General features: G+C 40.4%; 1 protein-coding gene across 3 annotated transcripts in view; it reads right to left on the bottom strand.

Moving 5' to 3' along the window:
- The window catches only part of cnih3 (cornichon family AMPA receptor auxiliary protein 3), a 122543-nt gene that overhangs the window by 48482 nt on the left and 50996 nt on the right, over positions 1-23065 (bottom strand). For all 3 annotated transcript variants that reach the window (XR_004928340.1, XM_036128965.1, XM_036128966.1), the window contains exon 3: positions 21377-21424. Coding sequence is in view for 2 of the 3 variants with exons in the window: in XM_036128965.1 (XP_035984858.1) it covers positions 21377-21424 (48 nt within the window). In the remaining variant the exon portion in view is untranslated. The remainder of the gene's footprint in view (positions 1-21376; positions 21425-23065) is intronic.

Here is a 23065-nt window from a genome sequence, read left to right as displayed (position 1 = left end):
TCCCAGATGTATGTAAGTGAAGCTAGGCGGAGCGACATACAGCTGGCGGAGTCAGGTTAGCGCACGTTACCATGATGGCTGAGGTTCACTTCCTGTGTGACATCACATCACACATTCGCTGACTGAATGGAGAGAGAGCGGTGTCTCCACTAGTGCTACACATCTTAAATAAGAGGTAAATTACGATCCATCGTTGAGTAAAACTCTCATTCCAAACAATATCAATAGCTATATTTGTCAAACGAAAGGAACGAAATTAACCGTTCCGGGAACAGTATTTTTTGTTCTAACCGGTTCGGGAACGTCAATTTATTGGTGGAATTCATAACCGGAAACATTATAATTCCGTTTCTGTTCGGAACGAACCAATTGGGGGGAAAAAAAATAAAAAAATCGGTTCAAAACTTGGTCTAAAGCACATCTAACCAACAAAAGAAACAATTTCTAAATTGTTCTATTTCATATGGGCTTCAGTTAGTTGATAGGGGCGTCTTTCTCCTCATCTCAGTTTTCGACCATAATGATCACTGGATACACAGACAGTGATCTTAGTGTTCTCTCAAGCGTTCCAAACTACTTCTTTAAAGATTTTCAAAGTTTTTCACTCAAAGAGTAAGTTCAAGACATTCTTGCATGACTAAGCACTCCTTACATGGTGAGCAGAGTTATGCTGGTAATAACACCATGGTTTGGTCTTTTGAGGTGAAGGATTTTCACCCCTCCTCCCCTGAGGGCGTCTTTGTGGAGCCCAGTGAGCCAGAGCCTTATCAGTTGGACCTGCTGGATCAAGGCACTAACTCAGCAATGCCCGAAGCCGGTGCTGCCGAGGCAGTGGAGGACAGGATCGGTCCAATTATATATTATCATATTTATTTCCCGCTTTGTAATCCATGGCAGGATCACTGACAGCTTTGCGCATCATGATTCATTTGCAGGGCTGCACAGTGTATGGGTAGCACTGTTGCCATGCAGCAAGAAGGTCCTGAGTTCGAGTCCTATCTTTGCCCTGGGTCTTTCTGCATGGAGTTTTCATGTTCTCCCTGCGTGGGTTCTCTCCAGGTACCCCAGCTTCCTCCCACAGTGCAAAAACATGACTGTTAGGTTAATTGGCCTCTCTACATTCTCCATAGGTGTGAGTGTGTGTGAGAATGGTTGTTTGTCCTGTTTGTCTCTGTGTTGCCCTGCGATAGAGGCGACCTGCCCATTGACAGCTGGAGATAGGCACAAGCACCCCTTGTGTTAGAAAATGGATGGATAAGACGGAGCTGCTTTTATATCCCTCAGTGGCAGAGCTAAAGACTTCAGATTCTCCTAATTACGTCACAGTCCATAGGTGGGCGACTGCGGCTTGATAGATTAAGTAGTTGTCCAATCGGAAGCTTGTGGGTTCAACAGTACTATAAGACAGTTTATTGGGATACAAAAGTTGATTTGGGGTATGAGTTACCCTTTAATCACTACATTTTTTTTTCTAATAGCTGGGCCCAGCAACCACCATCTGTTCCATACTGCAGTTTCTCTGTGTATTTTCAAGTTTGTTTGTTTTTTTATTAAAATATGAGCGCCAGGCCTGAGTGGCCTCACAGCTGCTACAATACTTAACACAGACAACATTACCTGTATGCTCAGCACTGGTAATGTTTGCATTTTTGTACATTTGTACACAGAAAAAAGTAAAAGAATGAGAGCCACGTGGAGACGGATGTGACCAGCATCCTGGTCACTACTCTGATAATGTGTAAGAGGAAGATAAAAGGTAAATTGGAAAAGGGAAAGGGATGAAGAGAAGCTTTGTACTGAAACTTCAAAAACAGCAATAACCACAAAGGATTGTTCCTACCTCTGCCCCCTCCTACCCTGATATTTGTGTTGGAGTTAGAAAATGAAGGCAGCTTCACCTTGATGGTATTATCAAAGCAGGAATTAATGTGACAGAATGAGAAACCTGCACAAATGCTGCTTTTTCGAAGGTGAAACATGGCTTAAAATTGTTAAGTGCTAATTCAAATGTATTAATTTAACTTTAATCTTAATGATTATACATCAGACACACCGCAGTAACAACTCCATACTTTAGCATTGCCGTATTTGATTGGAAAAGCTTAAACCAGAATTCAAAAGCCATTTGTGAAAACGTTAGTTTCCGAATGTAAACTTGGTTCTATGAATAAAAGTGAACCTGTAACGATGTGACAAACATCCCGCCTCGGCTCAGGAGCGTTATGCCAAAGTAATCGCACCTGTGGGTGCGCGCTCCACAGTATCAAAGATGTGCATGCACATACGCCTCTTTCAAACGACAGGGCGCAACCAAGAAACACCGAATGAGGTACCAAGGCGGTTACAGGTTCACTTTCATTCATAGAACCAAGTTTACATTTGTAAAATGAAGCTGAAGCGCAAGTTCAATCGAAGAAACTCATCGCCTGCCTACATTCAATCAGAGTCCGATCCGCCTCTGATGTGAGCCAATCAGCTACGAACCGCACCTCCATGAAGCCAATCAGCATCCCGCGCTCATCTTAAAAGCAACTTCAAATCCACGTCTCAGCCTGCTAACCAGCAAACGCAAACGGATTGCATGTCGGATTTCGAATCAGATGTCCGATTCAACCCACCCCCAACCCCTTCTCCACCATCGTAGCTGAGTTCATCTAGCTTCCAAGACGTTCCTCCATCCTCAACCCATCAGAGTGTTTTCTCCCTTCAGTCTTCAGCACTCCCTATCACCCCATTATTGGTCCGGCAGAAGACCACCATGTTGGGCCCGGTTCTGCCAGAGGTTTCTTCCCAAAGGGGAGTTTTTCCTCTCCACAGTCGCTTCAAGCTTGCTCATCATGGACAGTTCATGCAAACCTGTGTTTATCAAGTTGGACATCTATCCTAAACAGATCACCATATGGACTGAACAAACTTCTTCTATCTCCACTCCACTACCACTTTCAGACCTGGGGGGAACATCCCTGTTCTCATACATCTACTTATGTATATTAAAGTATAATTCAGCATTAATGTTCCTGCCGAGGTCTGAGCGCCAAAGACTTAAAATATTGTGTCAATAAAATCCTTCTAATTGCTATTTCTTTCTCTGTGAGTTTTTCAGATTGAACTAACATTTCATTTCAGTGAATCTGTAACCATGTGACAACATTATGCCAAATAAGTCGTGAGGAAGGTGATCTAAAAATAGTACAATAGCACAGTACATACTGTAGATAACTTTCATTGCATTTGACACACGCAAAGAGAAAACATAAACGACCCAGTAAATTTAATCAACTGGGGCAAAACATCAATATAATGTGCCATTTGTCCATTGCAGCCCCTAAAACTGAGAAAGGGATGGAGGATGCACATAGGTTCAATCTACAAAACCTGGCAAATGTGGTTAGGATGGGTGTTAGGGTTAGGTCGGATGAGGTCAACAACCCAATGAGCCAAATGCTGTGTAGTCAACTCACTCATTCACTGTGCAGATGAAATGACAAGCAGGAACACAGTTTTCATACTGAGAAACTGTAGGTCCAGTTGTGACAAAGGCTCGAATGGAAGCCAGCAAATTTCCTGAAGAACTTGGAGGTTCCATGATGGGAGCAAGGGCCTCCTCCTTGCGCCCTGTGGCCTTCAACCACCTTTCAAAAACCGAGTTGCCAATGGATATGCCCCTGGAGTTAGTCCATCACAGCTCTCATGAGCTGTAGAAAGAGTGACAAGATAACCCCCTAGGGTGCTTCAGACTGACCTTTTTCAAAAGGTGTTGAAGGAAAGTTGCTATCATGTCACAGGAGACAGGGTCCACACCCGCACCGTGACACCATTCCATAAACACTCACCACTGACAACCGTAAAGACGCTGGGTGGAGGGAGCCCGTGAAGCCTGTAAAGTGTCAACTACAGAAGCACCTAGCCCAAGAGTATGCCAATTCCGCCATTCAAGGGCCATACAGGAAGACTCAGGGCCTCCAAAATCTGAGTCTGTGACAACCTCACCTTGTTGAGCAGAGCAGGAAGGAGTGTTAGTGAAGGAAAGGCGTAGAGCACCATGGCTTGCCTCAAGGGACACCATATCCAGTGTTTCCCCTACCAGTCAACAAGAAGGGCGCTCCCCCCACAACAAAGAAGGTCAGGTAGTACATTATTATAGGTCTGTGCATGTCCATGGTTAATATAATGAAAATCACCCATTCAAATAGTTCCAGATGTCACATAATACCCCACATAATACGGCAGACATGAGTCCGCAGACAGGTAGGTGCAGAGCCAAATTTTACAAGTGCGTACCCGACGTCACACTATAAACTGCTCGGTGGGGAGAAGTCTCCAAGACAGCTGCGATTCGCAACCTCCTGCAGCCTCTCTGCACCACGGACTGACAGGTGTGCTGTAGGAAATATAGGAATTAGTCATAATAAATGTGCTTGACTATGAAGTTTAAAATGTCAGCAGAGAGTCAGCGCAGTGCCCAGTACAACCAAGTGTGCAGCTGCCTTCAATGTTTCCCCTAAGCTAAGTCGTCGCTCGTTACTTTTAGTAAAGTCATCTGCATTCGTTCAGAGTTGCAACTTATTTGTATCTGCCTTGGTAAATATTTCTGCGTTTTGTAAACAGGCCCAATTTCTCAGGAAGGCTGCAATAAAAACTCCTGGGAGCACTGAGCATCTTCTGGCCGTGAAGATGTCGGTTGAACCTGTTCTGATTGGGCAACATGGGTCGTTCATTAAAGATAAATGCTTAAATCATCAAGAGTTATTCCCAACAGAATTTGTATCGGTCAACCATCTGTCAACCGTCTGACAGATGGTTTGACAGAGTGGTGAAGGAAGCCATCTACATAAAGCGAGAAAAAAACAACCTCAAACAGAGGAGGAGGGCTCATGTTTCAACTTTCAAAAACTTACAACACAGCAATAGGTATGATTCCTGCCAAGTTTCACCCCAATTCGCACCTCCATGCATGTGGTCACAACATTTCTCCTGTGAGCCAGGCAAACAATGATCCTAACAACTCTCCACTGTGACTCTTTTTGCAAATAATGGAGCTATTTGGAAGTGTGGAAGGAATATTAAATGGATTGTTGAAAAAGTACAAAAAACTATTTGTAAGATTGAACAAAGGTTATATAAATGGAGTTTAAAATTTTCAGTTGATAAAACAAGAGTAAAACTGAAGTTATATAATCAAGAAATTGAGAGAATGAAGCAATTTATAGTAAAGGTTATTGATAAATGTAATAGGTGTTTAGTGGGTATAGATGGGGAGCTGATAGACAAGCTCTAAAATTAATTTACACAAATCTCATTAGGTGTACAATTGATTATGGTGGTATGGTGAATGGATCAGCATCTGAGACAGTCAAAAAACTGGATACCATCCAATACCAAGCTTTGCGTTTGATTACAGGAGCAATTAGAACAACTCCAATGTCAGCTTTACAGGCGGAGGTAGGTGAAATGCCATTAGCATTGAGAAGGATTCAGCTGTCATTAAATTACTGGGTTAATTTTCAAGAACCCAACCAAAGTCATCATTCATAGGTAACTTGACATTCCTGCAGTGAGAAGGAAAGGGCTGATAATAAGTGATTTGTTTGGACAATCATTCAGAAAGCAACAGCATTAGAATGAAATCATTTCAACATTAGTCCAACTGTGCCATTACCAATAATACCACTGTGGATTTTATCTGATGCCGATGTAGATTTGACAATACTAGAAAGGAAAAATAGTGATAAAACATATACGTAATTCAGTATCAGTACAGGAATATATTTTATAACTATAAAATTTATACAGATGCATCCCAGAATCAATCAGGACAAACAGGAGTAGCAGTAGTAGTTCCAGAGTTTGAATTTCATATAAGAAGGAAATTAAATGGACTATCTGTTTATACAGCAGAAATGATGGCATTGCTACTTTCAGTAGAATGGATTGAAGACATGAAACCAGTAAGAGCTGTTATATGTTCAGATTCAAGTTCATCATTGATCAGTTTACAAAGAAACCATTCAGAGAGCCGTCCTGATATTTTATTAGAAATTCAACAAATATTATATCATATTGGGGTTAATAGTGGTGTTTCTATAGGTTCCTGCACATATAGGGGTGAAAGGAAATTAAAACATTGGGGTTTTAACAATATGGCATATAAAAAGAACAGCAAATAAAAAGAACAGCAAAACCAACTGATAAGGTATTACAGGTACAAACAAACAACACCTTGATACCATCACTGAAGAATATACAGGATGATTTAATATGAAATGTATAAAATGACAGCTAAAGATAATAATAGGGGTTTTCTGTATAAAGGTCTCCACTAATGTCTCAGGAGAGGGAGCAGTCCAAAACACAACCTGACAAAAAGACAACCAGAAAACCAGGTACACATTCACTTTAACAGATTTCCACCCTAGTGCCCCACATGCATACACTCTTACCCACAAAAGAAGGGATGCTGTACACACACTCACCTCACGCATCCTATACTCCCTAGTCCAGGTACCAGCACCCCAGAGAGGTATCCAGCCTCCAAACCTCTGAGGTGAAGCCCATCATTGGTATTGGGAGGGAGGGGGCACCATCCAAAGACAACAGTCCCCACAACCCAACCTACCCGGTGCATACTCTGGCCTTAACCCCCCACACTGATCCCAGCCCAGACGACCCACGAGCACATCCACCTGAAGATGGGGCCAACAACAATGCGGTACCGCGCGCGAGCTATTTTTAGAAACACAACGTCACAATGACGTCACATCACGTGGTACGCAGTGGGGCAAACTCCTGAAACCCGCCGCTGCTTTGCTTTAAAAGAGACATGCGTTAGCCTAGGTTTTACTCGGTAAACGACTGCTTTTTCCAAATCTAAGACCATGGTTTTTAAACATTGTTGCTATGGAACGGGCAACAGCGACTCGAGGTACGCTGATCGGCCGCATATGAAGGATGTTTTCTTCAAGACTGCCAAGGAGAAATGTGTGTGCTTGGAACACCGGGGCGGTCGGCCTACACAACAGTTCAACCCGGAAAAAGTTACCAAATTCAAGTACATATGTAGCAAGCATTTTGTCGGAGGAAAGGGCACAACCGAAGAACATCCTGACCCAATTCCAGCGACATCAAGGGAAGGTAAGAGTATTTTGGTGGCCGACATGTTAATAAAGTAGCGCCTGCTACCATGACAGCATATAGGCTATCATGGTAGCAGGCGCTAACATGATAGCCTGCTACCAGGATAGCTTACTCAAAAACATTTCAAATGAGACAAACATTAAACATATACCCATTCCTGGACGGTGATTGCAAACAACAAAAAAAAAAAAACGGCCGACGCTGCCATGACCGCCGCACAGGAAAAAAAACCAAAGCTTACCGTTCATCATCTCGGCCAGTTTTCCAGTCTTTTTAAGCCCTCGAACCTCAAGCCATCGTTTGAGCTGAAGGTTGGTGTGTTCTTCGACAGTTCGGCCAGTAATCCGTGCGCCTGGGACATCGTCTTGGGAAAGTTTAACGGCTGTAAAGTCGGTCAGATCGCTGGTTCTGTTGCGCTTGTAATAGCTGGGTTATCCGTGCTTTCTCTCCTGTATGCCCTACCTAAGCGGCAAAAGGGGCGTTGCTCTTGAGACGGTGACGTCACGTGCGCGGTACCGCATTGAACGGGCCAGGCACCATGCCTTTTTTAGCGTGATCTGAAATAATATGGTTTCCTTTTAGACTTATTACCTCTACATTATTGTTTATTTGCTATCTGGTAACCACAGACAAAGACAAAGTAAGACTATCTGTTAGAACTGCCTGGTCAAAGACTGAATATGCACTATTTTACACAGATTAATTACGCATTTCCTCAGTCGCTAGATGTTTAAAGCTGATAGAAACAAACTTAAGTAACAGTTGGTTCTACCCAAGGGGGCTGAATACAAATGCACCTCACCCTTTTTACATTCTTATGTGTGAAAAAAACAGGACGCCATATATCATTAGGGTATGTTCCACTTTACAATTATGAGTAACTTTGCACTGATTTATAATCTACACCAATCCATTTTTTCTTCACCCGCTTATCTTTGTAGATTCCAGTTGTCAATGAGTGAGTGGACGTTTACACCTCAGGCAGGTGCTAGTCTATCACAGCACAGTCTCACATACCATCCCAATAAAACAGACTGCAGGTTGTTGCATAACATCAAGAAATATGAAAACATTAAGGGAATGAATTCTTGCAAGGTAGGGAATATGGCAAATGGTCTGCACTTGTATAGTGCTTTATCAAGTTTGAAGAACCTAAAGTGCTTTACACTACAATCAGTCATTCACTCACACATTCACACACTGACAGTGGTGAGCTACATTGTAGCCACAGTTGCCCTGGACCACTCTGTGCTGCTGGGCCCTCTGACCACTGATAGCAGGCAAATTGGATGAAGTGTCTTGCCCAGGGACACAATGACTGAGAAGGCTGGAGCGGAGGTTCAAAAAGGCAACCTACTGGTTACGAGATGAACTCTTAGCTCATGCGTCAGAGGGTCAGATCTACATTTTAAGATTTCATATTTCAGAACATAAGGAAAAGATATGGAAAAGAAACGATCAGGAGTGAAGGATCAATTGAGCTGCCTTTCTGGATTATTTAACAGCCTTTTTCACATGAAATAGTATGTCTAGTTTAGATCTTCTGACACATTTGTGCTTCTTCTTGTTGAAGTCAAAATGTCAAGATCTGAGTAGCTATAACTTTGGCTCACTCGTGTGAATTTCTCTTTCATTCTCATCATTAGGATCTGTTTGACTGCTGTATGTTAAAGGCAAAGTAGTGGTAATTGAAAAACACTCTACACAATTTCTCTTGTTTCAAATACCAAATAAACAAAATCCATCATACTGAGAAATGAATAGTGCTGTGGATGAAATTCACTGATCAAGTGATCAACCATTATATATATATGTTAAAAAAGTATTTGATAAATCAGTTTGGTGCTTTGGAACATTCAGATGTGTGCTAACACAATGCCAAGAAGGAAACGTATCAATAATGGCATTAGTGCAAATAAAGTGTTTTTGTCCTTCTGATTGTTTTCCATCAAAATGGAGTTCCTCATGTTATAGTGGAAAACATTATTCACAAGTGAAATCTCATGAGAAATTGACATTTCCGTAGGTTTACGTCTTTTCTACATCATGCAGTGCTCAGAGAAATGGATAAAAACATCATCTCAGGCTCTACAGCTCTCTGTCTGCATGTTCAAATTCAGCAGAAGACTGATCAAGTAAGTTTCTTAGAGAGGTTTGCGAGAATAAATCCTCTTTTCTCAATGAACATACAGCCCAGCTATGGTTGGGAGAATCACATCTGAATAAACCACATAATCTCTGGTTTTGTCTCTCCATATGGTATTCTTCCAAAGTGGAGATGTTTTACTTCATTTCTCATAAGCAGCCATCCACTATCTTGTGTTTATCAGGTTGGAAGGGTAGCAAATCAGACAGCCCTTTCCTTACTGACACCCTCCAGAACATTTGAGAGATCCCAAGGTGTTTCCAAATAAAGCAGGGATATAAAGCTCCTCTATAGGGTTCTGGGTTTGATGTGGGGTCTCATTCCAGTGGGACATGTTCAGTAAACCTCTAAAGGAAGAAACCAGGAGACATCTCAATACAGATGCCCAAACCTCCTGCGCAGACTCCTTAATGCTAATAAAAAAAACAGCTTTACTTCCAGCCCTCCTCCAGGTAATGTAGCTTCTCTGCCTATCTCTAAGACTGAGCCCAGTCAGCCATGAGAGGGAGTCCTTTTAGCCACTTGTAGCCAGGATATAATTCTTTTGGTCATTTGGCAAGGCAAATTTATTTGTATAGCACATTTAAGTACAAGGACAACCCAGTGTTTTACATGATTAAAACATAGGAAAATAAAAACAGAATAAAAGCCGGTTAAAATGTACCATATTTAAAATGTAAAATGTACCATATTTTAAAATCGCGGCATCCCAGTCCCTCTCTGTTCTCCCTGACAGGTGTGCGGTGGGAGCCTGCTGGAAAAGAAACGGCTCTAGGTGCTCAGCTAGCTAATCACACATTTTACCATCCATTCTGCCGCTTAATCCCACTGGCAGAAAGTGTGGGAATTGCAGGAATTTGCCACAAGAAATGTATTAATAATACGCTCAGCTATGAAGGGTAAAACGTCTACGGAGAGTCAGCGCGGAGTCCGCCAAGCTCACAGTATGTACACCCGAATATGTGGGAGCCTTTAGGCAGCCCGTGCCTGGAGCACACCCTAGCAACAATAAACCTAGTAAGTTAATTCAATATAAAAGTTATGTTTATTTTGGCCTTATGTTATAAACAGGGTAGTGCAGTCCAACTACTCATTCATCCTGACAGAGATAGATAGCTCTTTCTCAGGAGAGAGCAGCTGTGGCTACTAACTAAAATTACAAAGTCTGCCTTCTATCACCTGAAGAATATTTCCAGGATTAAAGGACTGTGTACATGTAGAGGCGAAGAGATATTACACACTTGGAAGACTATTTAGCGCACCTTATAATCCGGTGTGCCTTATATGTGGACAAAAAAGCACAAAGACTTGTTAATTCACTGTGCGCCTAATAATCCAGTGGTCCAAAAAATATGGTAACAAAATAAAACATGGGAAAATGGAAACAAAAAGCAAATATTAATGATTTTTAAAAACAGTTGGACTACAAAGTTGAACTAATGATGTTTCAGTAAAACAGTTTAACTAAAACAGTCAAAGGCAATCGTAAACAAATGTGTTTTAAACCTTGATTTAAAAGAACTCAGGCTTTCAGCACTTTTACAGTTTTCTGGAAGTTTGTTCCAGATAAGTGGAGCATAGGAACTAAATGCTGCTTCTCCTTGTTTGGTTCTGGTTCTAGGTATGCAGAGCAGGCTGGAGCCAGAAGACCTTAGTGATCTGGAGGGTTGATACACTGATAACAAGTCTGTGATGTATTTAGGTGCTAAGCCATTTAAGGATTTATAGACTAACAGAAGTATTTTAAAGTCTATTCTCTGAGATACAGGGAGCCAGTGTAAGGACTTTAGAACTGGGGTTATGTTCTCTACTTTCTTAGTCTTAGTGAGGATGCGGGCAGCAGCGTTCTGGATCAGCTGCAGCTGTCTGATCCACTTTTTAGGAAGACCTGTGAAAACACCGTTGCAGTAATCAATTTGACTAAAAATAAACGCATGGATTAGTTTTTCCAGATCCTGCTGAGACATTAGTCCTTTAATCCTGGAAATATTCTTCAGGCGATAGAAGGCAGACTTTGTAATTTTCTTTAGATGCTTTTGGAGGTTCAGGTCTGAGTCCATCACTACTCCCAAATTTCAGGCCTGATCAGTGGTTACTAGCTGAAGCTGTGTGCTAACTTTTGATCGCTTGTCTATTGGTCCAAAATGTATTACTTCAGTTTTGTTTTTTGGTCCTTGGATATTAATGATATCCAAGGACCAAAAGGTGAGTGTTAGAACAAAGAGTGCTTTGGTTTTGGGCATAGTTCTTTGTTTACCATGACAGATCCTATTCCACATTACAGCAGAGAGGTCCTAACCTGTCTTTCCATCATCTATGAATGAGGCAAAGACTCACCCCCAAGTTGCAGGGAGCAGTTCATCATTTTCCTGATGCCAACAATGGTGTTTAAATGTTCATAGTTTGAAGACCAAAAATATTCCAGCAAAAGCAAATATGGAATTTTCAACACTTTTTTTTCTCCCTGACTACACATAGGTATCCTGTTCATGAATATCATTTATGGTAAATGGCTTGTTCTTGTATAGCACTTTAACTAGTCCGACAACCCCAAAGCGCTTTAAACTAGAATCAGTCCTTTTCCCATTCACACACACATTCACACCCTGACGGTGGTGAGCTATGTTAGTAGCCACAGCTGCCCTGGGCAGACTGACATAGGCAAGGATGCCATACACCGACTGAGATGTTTGGAGCAGGGGATCAAACTCACAACCCACTAATTGCAGGACAAATTCTCTAACTCTTGTACCACTGTCGCCCCTCAGTACCAGAGACATGGTACCCGTCTTACCCATCCTGAGAACACGCTTTACTTTGTGCAGGGAGTGCAAACATAGCTCTTGATACACTGTTAAATGGTCAGATAAACATTTCACTAAATATTTTCAAAAACAGTTTGAAGTTTTCTCAGACTGTTCAAGCATAGTCCTCCCAATTTTAAGCTGTATATCTACCAAATGCTTTGTAAAGAACAGAAGAGCTAAATCTCACAGTCTACAGGCCTCAGCTTACATGTGAAATTATTACAGCAAAATTAGCTACAACTCTACCTGAGCACAGAGTATATTTTACTGTATGCTATGGAGAAATGGAACCAAATAGAGATTTTGGTAATATTGCATAGTAACACATTTCTACAGTTATCAGGAAATCAGTGGGACAACTGGAACTTCTCTGTATTTGTAAGTCAAATTGTAGGACATCTGTTGAACTCCAGGTACACAGCATCCAATCTGTCTCAGTGGTCCAAAATAAGTTTTATTTGGGATATTTTTAAATTAATATCCCCAATGAAAGTCCAAAACACTTGCCACAAACGTTGTAGAGATGAAATAGCACGGATCTGTGGACTTTTTCCCTGTACTCTCTTTAGAACAATATTAATATTCATTTCCAGCCGAGCAAAATAGTGGTTTCTATTTTCTCCACGAAGAAGAGTTACCCCTCCCCCATGTCTTGTTCTTTTTCTCCATCCTCCTCTGCTGCCCCTGATTCTCTCTTCAATTCATGTCTTTCTCCCTAAACCTCCCCCCTTCTCTTATCGCTCACCTCCTCCCCAATCCTTCTCTGCCATGCAGGTCTTCTTTTCCTAACAGCAAGTAGGATGAAGGCAGCACGATGCTTTGCATATAAGCTCATTATTGTGAGTGACGGGACACTTGCAGTGTTCCTGCATGAAGGATTCAGAGACAAGGAATCATAAGCAGTCATTTATCAGTAGCTAACAGTTTCGTATTGCTTGAAAATCATATATCATTGACATTTTGTTTCTTTTCTAAGCTGAAATTCTTGTGTTTGTTTTCATGTCTATGCATTTGAAATGAAAGAAAACCTTTAGATGTGCAATGGTTTACATCTTGAATTTGTCGCCTGATGGTGAAAGAAACTTAATTTAGCTATTACATTTAAAATGTTACCAGGCTTACAAAACTGTAATCCTGTATACTCAACTCAAATTGTTCACACTCTATTACCAGAGCTGGCCAAAACTAGGCAGAAATTGATTAGGGACCCAACTTGCAATTACCGGTAAGCCCATCATCCATTAACAATATAGTGACCTGCAAGAGGTTGTGTCACTGCCACAAATGGTATTTTATTATCTTATAAAGTCGTCTTACACAAAGTAGTACATCTATGTCAGCTAAAAAGAAAAAGATAAATGGCTTTCAAAAGTTCTAACACTCTCTTTCACTGTTTTACTCTTAATATTATAGAACAGCAGTATATATACAGTACATCCTTAGTATTAGCATGCTTGAGACTTTAATTTATAGTAATTTGCATTTCTGATGTGTCAATCACTGCAGTCAGAGTGATATAACTGAGATTATGCTATTGCTCTGTGAGATTCACATGGTTAATTTAGTTTAATTTATACATTATTTTACAGAAAATCCATCAGATATGGCAGCATAAATTGGGATATTAACAAGATGTTATTTTCTGTCCCCCAAAATAAGAGCTGAATCAAGATGTTTGAATGATGGCACTTTAACAATATAACCTCCACAAAGTTGGTATTTACTGTAGGACTGTACATGCCTTTGTTTTATATTATGTTAGTATTTTTTATAAAGCTGGTTATGTTTCTTTGCACATCCTGACATGAAGGGAGCATGCGTTCTAACAGACTTGTTAGAAGTGTGGTGCGCCCACCCCTAGGGGTGCACAAGGTGTAAAATATAATGGAGGTCTGACAGTGTTTTTTTCCACACACCTTAAGTACGTATAAATAAACATTTCCTTTGTAAAAATTTTAAACAAAACTGTAAATTTAATAAATAATAATGTATTTACACAAAAAAATATTTATTTAGAAGAAGTTGTCTACGCTTCATTTTAAGATTAAATATAGAAGCTTTCTTCTTCTACGCATTGTGCTATATATGCACACCTAGCTTGTTGCCTCTCATTCATTCTGGCAAATATGTTCAATTGGCTGAAATCGGTGAAACTGTCAGGCAGGTGAGACGTCTAAAGTCAAAATTAGTGATGGAGGAGAGGAACCAAGAAAGAGGAATTGGAGGCAACAAAGGAAAGAATTGCAACGGATCTGGGAGAAGAAAACGAGCGGGAATCAGAAAATGTAGACTTTACGTCGTTTACGTCAGTAGAGGAAACATTTAATTCGGGCCGAAAGTTTTATTTACAAGATTAACTTGAGTGACTTGGTCTCTCTATCGATCGCGCAGTGCTGAACATGCTGCAGTGACTCTGAACCAGCTACATGCATGTCATGAACACATTGCTGCTGCTGCTGGTGGGAAAATTGGTGCTAGACGCGATTTCTGGACTATGTTCATGCACAGAGCTGTAGTACTTTGTACTGTGATTCAGACAGGTGCAGTTCATTTTAAAGATGCAGTTTTAGCGCGTATTCAGACCAGAACAGGCAAACAGCAACAGGGGCTGCTGGGAGCTGAGGTGCGTCGCCGTGGACGTGTTTACCTGCTGAAGGTGACCGCTGTGACACATTCAGGAAATATCTTTTTATTTCTCTGATTAATAACAGCTTAATGGATCGCTCCAAAGTGTTCTATCTCTCTCTCTGTCTCTCGCTCGCTCGTCATCCGATACTAATCAAATTAAACTTCTTCATGTTTGTATTTTGCGGTGTAAATTGTGAGTCAGATTTAGAAGCTGGTACAGGAAATAAACAAAGTGAGAACACACACAGATAGATCATTAGAGTTTGGTCGGTGAATCCACCTGGAGGGTCTCTGCTTCTGAGACGTTTCAGGTTGTGGAGGTTTGACCAATCTTTCTCTCGCTCCACTCTGAGCCACCAACTTTATTGCAATTTCATTCAAATCATGTTCTAATTTTATTTCCACAGCTCTTATTATGATGGTTGTGTTGTTGTAACTGCAACTTTTTATTTCTTTTTTTTTGGAAGATTGGGGGTACGTCAACCCGGTTGGGACACAGAAGGGGGTGCGTGGCTAAAAAGGTTTGGGAAACCCTGCTCTAGAGTATGTGTTATTTAAGAGCTCACTGAAGGATGCACCGGACCTTGTTGGGAAAAGCTTTTCAGTTTTTGGGACCATGCTGAAGGCCTCATGTGATGGCACTTCAGATGCCATCACATGAGATGCCATAAATTGCTGGAACATTTTTCCAGCAATTTATTTGGTCTTGCTGGGTGTTGGATACATATTTTGTTGTCCAAAAGCCCACCACATAGCTAGATTTGGACTGCTCATGTCAGTGATGATGTTTACCACAAAAAGGACTATGGAAGCAGCTCTTTCAATTATTTCTAGGATGATCAGCTTTTAATTTGCCCAATTAATGGAATTGCCCCCGAAATGTTGAGCCACTACTTTCTTCCATCTTGTTGTTCTTCCTGCCGACACATTTGGTATGTGTTGCTGCTCTCCTCTATGCCTAGGTAATATCAGTTCTAAAAAGCTTCCCGGGTTCTGAGTGCAGCTCCATGCTTAGTGTGATTACCATTTCATCCAGAGTAAAGAAACCTTGTTCCAGCTTAATGTGTTGCATTCTTCTTTGCTGGTTTCTGATGTCATGGTATGGAAGACTCATGTCCTGAAGAAGCATGTAGCCTGTTAAGCAAAATGAAAAATGGATGGTCTGTTTTATGTGCATTTGCTCCATCTAATGCCTCAATTATTCTTTATACCAGTGGCCTTGATCTGAGCTTTAGTAAAAATGGACCCAATTTCTTTTCCATAGTTAAAGTTTTCTTCCGTAGGGCTGGATAATTGTTTTCTGTGTTAAGTTCTCCTTCTATCCTTTCTAATGTGATGTTTTTGGCTTTCTAATTCCTCCCTCAGATTTTTTTACCTCAAGTCCGTGCTTTGTGTAATAAAAGGCCTTGTGTAACAAAATTCACATAAAAACTAAAAAGGGAAATATACAATAATTATGTCTTCCATAGAAAATTATTACTCCTGGGTCATCAGTCAAAACATCTGCAGACTCATATTTTCCTCCAAGTCATTAAAAACTTCTTTAAAATGTAGATCAGTACCACCATTCAGCTCATTCAATTCATACCATTTGATATCAGATAAAATAAAAGGACTAAATTACATTTGCTACACGTGTTGATTTTTTTGGGGGGAAATAAAGAAGTCCTGAAAACAGGCATATTCATGCGTTGTTGAAGGATGTGGAACTGAAGGTAAGCTAGAGCAGAAAAAAAGCTGAAGGACATGGTCGAGTATTCCCACGTTAGCATGCAGAGAACAACTGAAAGAGCTTTAACACTGGTAATATTACTCCTGTTTGGTTTGCTTTATATGCAAAACATAAACCATTGTAGACATTTTATATTTATCAGTGTATTACATAAATACCTATTTTTATTACGAATGATCTGTAGCCGCATGCATTCAACAATGTGTGGGGAATAGAATTTCCACTCTAATATTTAGAACACAGATAAATGTCCCTGCCACTCCTAAAACAAAAAAAACTTTAATGACATGCAGTAAGTGAAGTAAACAGTGCACATTCCTAGTCCATAATTGCGAGTGAAAAGAGTAATTAGCTGTTTTTTGCCATCTGTCCTATCAGCAGCCACTCTAACTGTGGCATTTCTGCATTTGGGGCCAGTAGATGGACTTATTAATGCTTCCTTCTTCCAAGAACAACTCTTACCAGATTCTTCAATGAAAATAATAACAATTACTTTCCTTATTATTTATTTACCACATCTGTGGCAATGGTGTTGGCTTTCCTTTGGAGTTTCCAGGTGTAAAAGGTTGTCGGTGAATGCAACTGTGATCCAAGAATGCGTTCAGCTGACTTCACCTGCTGCAGGTTCTTCCTGTTCTCCTGAGTACAGGAGAATAGGAAGTCAATGTTTTTGACTGAGAACAGGTCCTTGCTGCATCCCATTCGTGATAATAGATGACTAGACCACACTGTCATTACCATCACAAGTAAACTGAACAATGTATAATTACAATATAGAACCACTTGAGTAAAAATAAAGGGTTGCTAGACACAGCTTGGAAAGAAGGATTTTATAGAATATAGCACATACATACCCAAGTATTAAGCACCTCCAAAGCTCATTCTTATTCTGTGACAATTTAGAGACACTGTTCTGTAAATAGATGCAAGAATTTTTTTTCCCAAGACACTGATAGTCACCTAATAATTAGCCATGCCAGTCAAAGTTATGTTTTGCAGGCATTAAGGTGGTGATTGAGACATTCTGCAACAACTCTGTGCTATACATGATAGATGGTGAGGACAGGAAGGGGGAATACAGGGTATACGTATGGCAAAGGGAGGAGTGGGATGGATCCAAAAATAAAGGAAGGAAGAAGGAGTTAATGAGTAGACTGGAGTTCGCTCAGTTGCTGTGACAACCCACTAGCTCATTGCTTCAGGCCACAGGACAGTGCATCTAATGAACACAGACACACAGAAGAAACAGTACATAAAGACAGAAGTATATCCCCTCAAGCTATTATCACTGGCATTCATAGTGGAGCTTTCCCAACGCAGTCCACTGAGAACACACATGGCAAGTCCATATGCCTCTGGGCCTGTGTCTCTGCTGAAAAGTATGAAACAGGTATGCCAACAAAAAGAGGCACAGCCAAAGCTTTTAACTTACTGAATGAGGACCTCTCTGATGTGACTGTGCCAGATAGAGCGAATTGAATGACAGTGAAGATCCAGAAAAAGGATGAAAAAACACCTCCAAAATTCAGCAGATTTTTCAAGAGGCAGCCCAAGCCTTTACCTCACATGCTGAGTGTGCAGCACTGTAAAAATACAGCTTTGAAGTAAGCAGAGCTAAGTAGCTAAGATGACCACATGTAAGGCACGATGAGCTAGACGTTATTGTGTTTTGGCCCCACTTGCCCTGCTGCTTCTATTTTAGTTCTGCAAGTCTATATTAAGTAAATTATACTTCTGCTATCCCATGATAAACCATTAAACACTATGAGCATTCATATCCTGTCAGTCAACACAAGCTTGCTTTAAATCTTATTTTGAGGCACATCTTGCTAGTTCCATTAGGCTACTTTATCAATAGACTTTGAAAAACAATGACGCAGTGAAGAAAGTCTTCAGACTATTCCATTGAGTTTGAAATAAAGTCATGCTAATTGTTGTACCGTGTGCTCAGACTAAGGACACTAAACCCTACATTATGCATATTTAAAGGCAGTTGCAACGTGTTCCCTAACAACGTATGTGCAGTTCTGCATGTGTGGCCAATTTAGCAAAAATATCCATAGCAAATAAACCAATCATTACTGCATCTATCATTGTCTTTTGTAGAAAAGACCGCCATTTCAGATTTAGAAATCAGGCATAGAAAGAAACCCATGACTTTTTCCAAATGCAAAATCTCACTCATCTCACCACAGCACCTTCTCCCACATGTTTGCAAAATGCTAGATTTGAGTGCTCATTTTTTGCAGTCCTTTTAACAGGTTTCAACCGGCAGCTCCACCAGAGTTGCTGTTGTGCAGCAATAAGTTTGGTTTGTTTATGAATAACTATTAATGATTGCCAAAGGCCATTATTAACCAAGTACACATGTACAGACTAAACACAAACAACTTGTCTCCAAAATACAAGAATTACTTTAAGCAGGTCAATGGCTGTACATTCATTTACTGTATATATATATATATATATATATATATATATATATATATATATATATATATATATATATATATATATATATATATATATATATATATATATATACTCCGAGCTGGAGTGGCCAAAAAAAAAAAACTTCACCAAGGTACAACGCGGTGTTGATAAATAGTTTTTGAAACTTTGAAAGAAGAGGGATCATATTTCTCCTACTTTAGCTTCCCTTCATTGGATACCTGTTAAATCAAGAATATAATTAAAAATTCTCCTTCTGAAACACTACTGTACGTGAGAAGGAGAGCTCCATCATATATCAGAGCTCTGATTACCCCGTATGTTCAGGGGCGGTTCTAGACAGGGGCCAACAGGGGCCCATGCCCCTGTAGAAATAGTACTGGCCCCTGTTATGGCCCCTGTACTAAAGACTTAACATTAAATAAACTTCTAATGATTATTTGCAATGGCAAAGAAACCATAATTGATTGGTCACTTTGACCAATTTTATTTTTTACCTATACAGTTTTACTCTAAGAAGGATTTAGAAATTAAGATGTTTCACGTTTAGCTTTAGCCGTATTGAGCTGGGGGCAAAATTTTCAACTGCTAGATCAGGTGTCTGAAACCTGCAGTTCCAAAACCACAAGTGGCTCACTTAATATTATTACACAGTTAAATATTGCTATTTTATTTTTTCACTTTTTTGTTCTGTCCCCCTGTGAAAAAACACTGGCCCCACCTCGGCCCCCCTGGTAAATTTGGTCTAGAACCGCCCCTGCGTATGTTCCTAACAGAGCACTTCGCTCTCAGACTGCAGGTCTGCTGGTGGTTCCTACAATATCTAAAAGTAGAATGGGAGGCAGATCTTATAGTTATCAGGCTCCTGTCCTGTGGAATCAACTGCCACTTTTGGTCTGTGAGGCAGACACCCCGTCTACTTTTAAGACTAGGCTTGAAACGTTCATTTTTGACAAAGCTTATAGTTAGAGTGGCTCATGTTACTCTGAGCTACCTCTATAGTTATGCTGCTATAGGCTTAGGCTACTGGAAGACATCAGGGTCTATTTTTCTCACTCTGCTAAGTTCTCCTACTGTTCTCCAATTTTCATTGTTTGTTGTTATTTAAACTTTTTTTCTCTGTCTTTTTTCTCTTCATAGTAGGTATACCCGGTCTGGGGTTCTGTTAGCTGTAATATCATCCAGGGGAGACAGATCATCCGCTATCACCATATAACATAGAAAGGATTCTTAGATCAATGTGTGCTTCTGTGCTTTTTGTATCTCTGCTCTGTTTTCTCTATCCCCCAGTCGGTCGAGGCAGATGACCGTTCACACTGAGCCTGGTTCTGCTGGAGGTTTTCCTCCCTTTTAAAGGGGAGTTTTCCTCTCCACTGTAGCTTCATGCATTCTCAGTATGAGGGATTGCTGCAAAACCATCAACAATGCAGACGACTTTCCACTCTACGCTTCTCCAGGAGTGAATGCTGCTTGTCAAGACTCGATGCAATCTGCTGGGTTTTCTGACCAATCTGTGTGATTTGATTGGATTTGACTTTGTAAAGTGCATTAAGATGACATGTGTTGTGAATTGGCACTATATAAATAAAATGGAATTGAACTGAATTGGGTACTGCTGGCTATGTAAACTGTTAAACCCAAAACTTTGTGTTGGTTCTGGATTTGATACTATCTTTGCTGGAAATATGATCCTCTCTGATTCTCCGTTTTTCCCCACACCAAATAAACTGCAATGGACTTAATACTTAAATGTTATCTTGTTGGTATTTTCCTTTATATTTCACTGCAGGGAGAGCATCTACTGTCACCTAAAATGATCTCAGAAGGTTACAGCTGCAAGGACAGTGTCTCTGGATGCATATGCGAGTATCTGTTTGTGTATTGGTTGCTGCAGAAAACACTGTAGAGAAAGCTCTCTCCCCAGGGCCCAGTGAATGGCTTGAGGCCTCCAGTTGACAACACTGATAACCAACATCAGCCGCTCAGCCAATAAACCCAAAGCATTATGCAGGCACGTAAACACACACACAGTTGGATTCCCAGATTCAGGCACTGTGTGTGAATTTCAGAGAGGTGGAGGGAGAAACAGATGTCACGCTGAAGCTGGGAGGATCCTCATGCTGGGTCCTCAAGGCAAACACACACACAGAAACAAACAGAAGAGCTCTGCAGAGAAGAGAAACTCTCAGTCTCCATCTCCCTTTTGATGCCAGGCCAACATGTGGCAGAATGACAAAGGAGGAAACTCTATGCAAGTCAAGGCTGTGTTCAGAAAATCAAGGAAGACCTGCTCAGCAAGCTAAACAAGAGCAAATTGTGCCTAAAGGATGGTACTGGTAATGTCTACTATTTGGAAAATATGACTCACATATACAGGAAGCCATTTGATACTGAACATGTTCAGTTTATCATTGAATCACAGTATTTCATCAAGCTTTCTAATGATGGCGACTACAAGAAACATGCTTTACTGCTTACCTTCCTTAGCAAGTTGCAGATCCTCTCAATGTTTCGCAGTCTCTCCCTCTGTTAAAAAACAACAATAGAGATGTTCATGTTTTCCTTCCTTCACTGAATATGTTATTGTGCAAACAACAGCATCTCATATAGGTGAAATTATCGGATACATATGTAGTAAGTAAGAGAAAGCATACTGCAGAGCTTGATGTCATTTATTAGGAAGAAATCAAAGGTTAAAAAATAAATAAAAAATCTGCCTTCTGTCCTAAGGAAGATCTGATATAAAAATCACAAATACAACCATTGAATGTTACGCTCTGTTATTATTTATTACAAAAAAGGAAAACAACGTCAACACATCTGGAGAACCTACACTTAATTATTTAGAACAGGGGTTCTCAAACTTTTGTTTGAAGGTCTGGAACAAGCAGGAATGAACAAATTCCATTGATGGCTTACGACTTAGCAGCAAAATTAACTTCCTGCAATTGTTTAGCTGTAGCGCTGATTTGTGACAGTAAATATTAACCTTAAAGTAACAATATGCATTCTAACTTTCTGAAGTATTTGAAGTTAAACTTCACCAACTTTGTTACATTTCATGCTTCAGCAAACAAGGCGACTTATTTGCCACAACAGACATACATGACCCACAATGCTCTGCCTCCAATTTATTGCCTAAAGCTATACAATTTATTTTGTTTTCAAAATAAAATTTTATTAGCCATTTGATAATTTAAACATTGTTTTTAATTCCATGTACTCCAAAGCAAACATGTTATTTAACCTTAAAAAGTTGTCTAATCATATGATTAAAGGTATAGTGGAGGAACTTCTTTCGGCTTAGAGTTCCATGGACATTATCTTATCTATTGGTTGTCTTACAGCCCAATCTTTGTGACGTGCTCACGTAACGCCAATATGTGTGCTTGTTCCTTACTAGTTTCCTCTTGCTGTGCATGCACACTTCTAGTATTTATGTATCTAGTGAGCTTTGGTTTCAGCCGTTCATTGTAGCTCCAGTTCTCTCACCGTATACTATGAAAAGGTGTAATGATTTTAGGAGGATGTGAACCCAGTATTCAGCCAGACACTTCAGGTAAGCTTAAACAGGATTTATTGGAGATGATGATGATGATGATGATGAGGGTGGATAGGGCAGGCAGAACAAAAACAGTCCAGGCGGAGTATAGAGCAGACATCCAGCAGAGAACCAAAAAACCAACAGGAACTGGGTAGACTCAAAAATAAGGCAAACAGGTCAGACTTGGTAATTGGACAGACAGGTAGAAAACAGGATGCTGGAGAGCTTTTACCGGAATAAACGAGGACTGAGACAAAAGCATGGGGACATGAGACGTGAAACATGTGAGTAATGTGTAATGTGTGAAGTTCCGGCAACAAACAGAAAACTGAGGCAGGTTTAAATAGACGGGCGGACAGGTGAGCAGGGGGAATAATTAACCAAAACAGGTGAGAACAATCAAGGGATGATGTTGCTGAAAGATTGACAGGATAAGTGAAAACGGGACAGAATTGAAATACAAAACCAAAGTAATCATACAAACTAAACCCTAGAAAGAAAACAAAGGCTAGAGCAGAGCAAAACACAAGCACATAATAAAACCCAGAAGCTAATGCAAATACAGGAACCATGACTAAATAAACTATAACCGTGCAGAAGCTATGAAAGAATCCAAAACAAGA

Source organism: Fundulus heteroclitus, unplaced genomic scaffold (assembly GCF_011125445.2).
Source record: "Fundulus heteroclitus isolate FHET01 unplaced genomic scaffold, MU-UCD_Fhet_4.1 scaffold_127, whole genome shotgun sequence".
Lineage (NCBI taxonomy): Eukaryota > Metazoa > Chordata > Actinopteri > Cyprinodontiformes > Fundulidae > Fundulus > Fundulus heteroclitus.
Note: the sequence above shows the minus strand (reverse complement) of the source record. Positions and strands in the feature narration are given on the sequence as shown.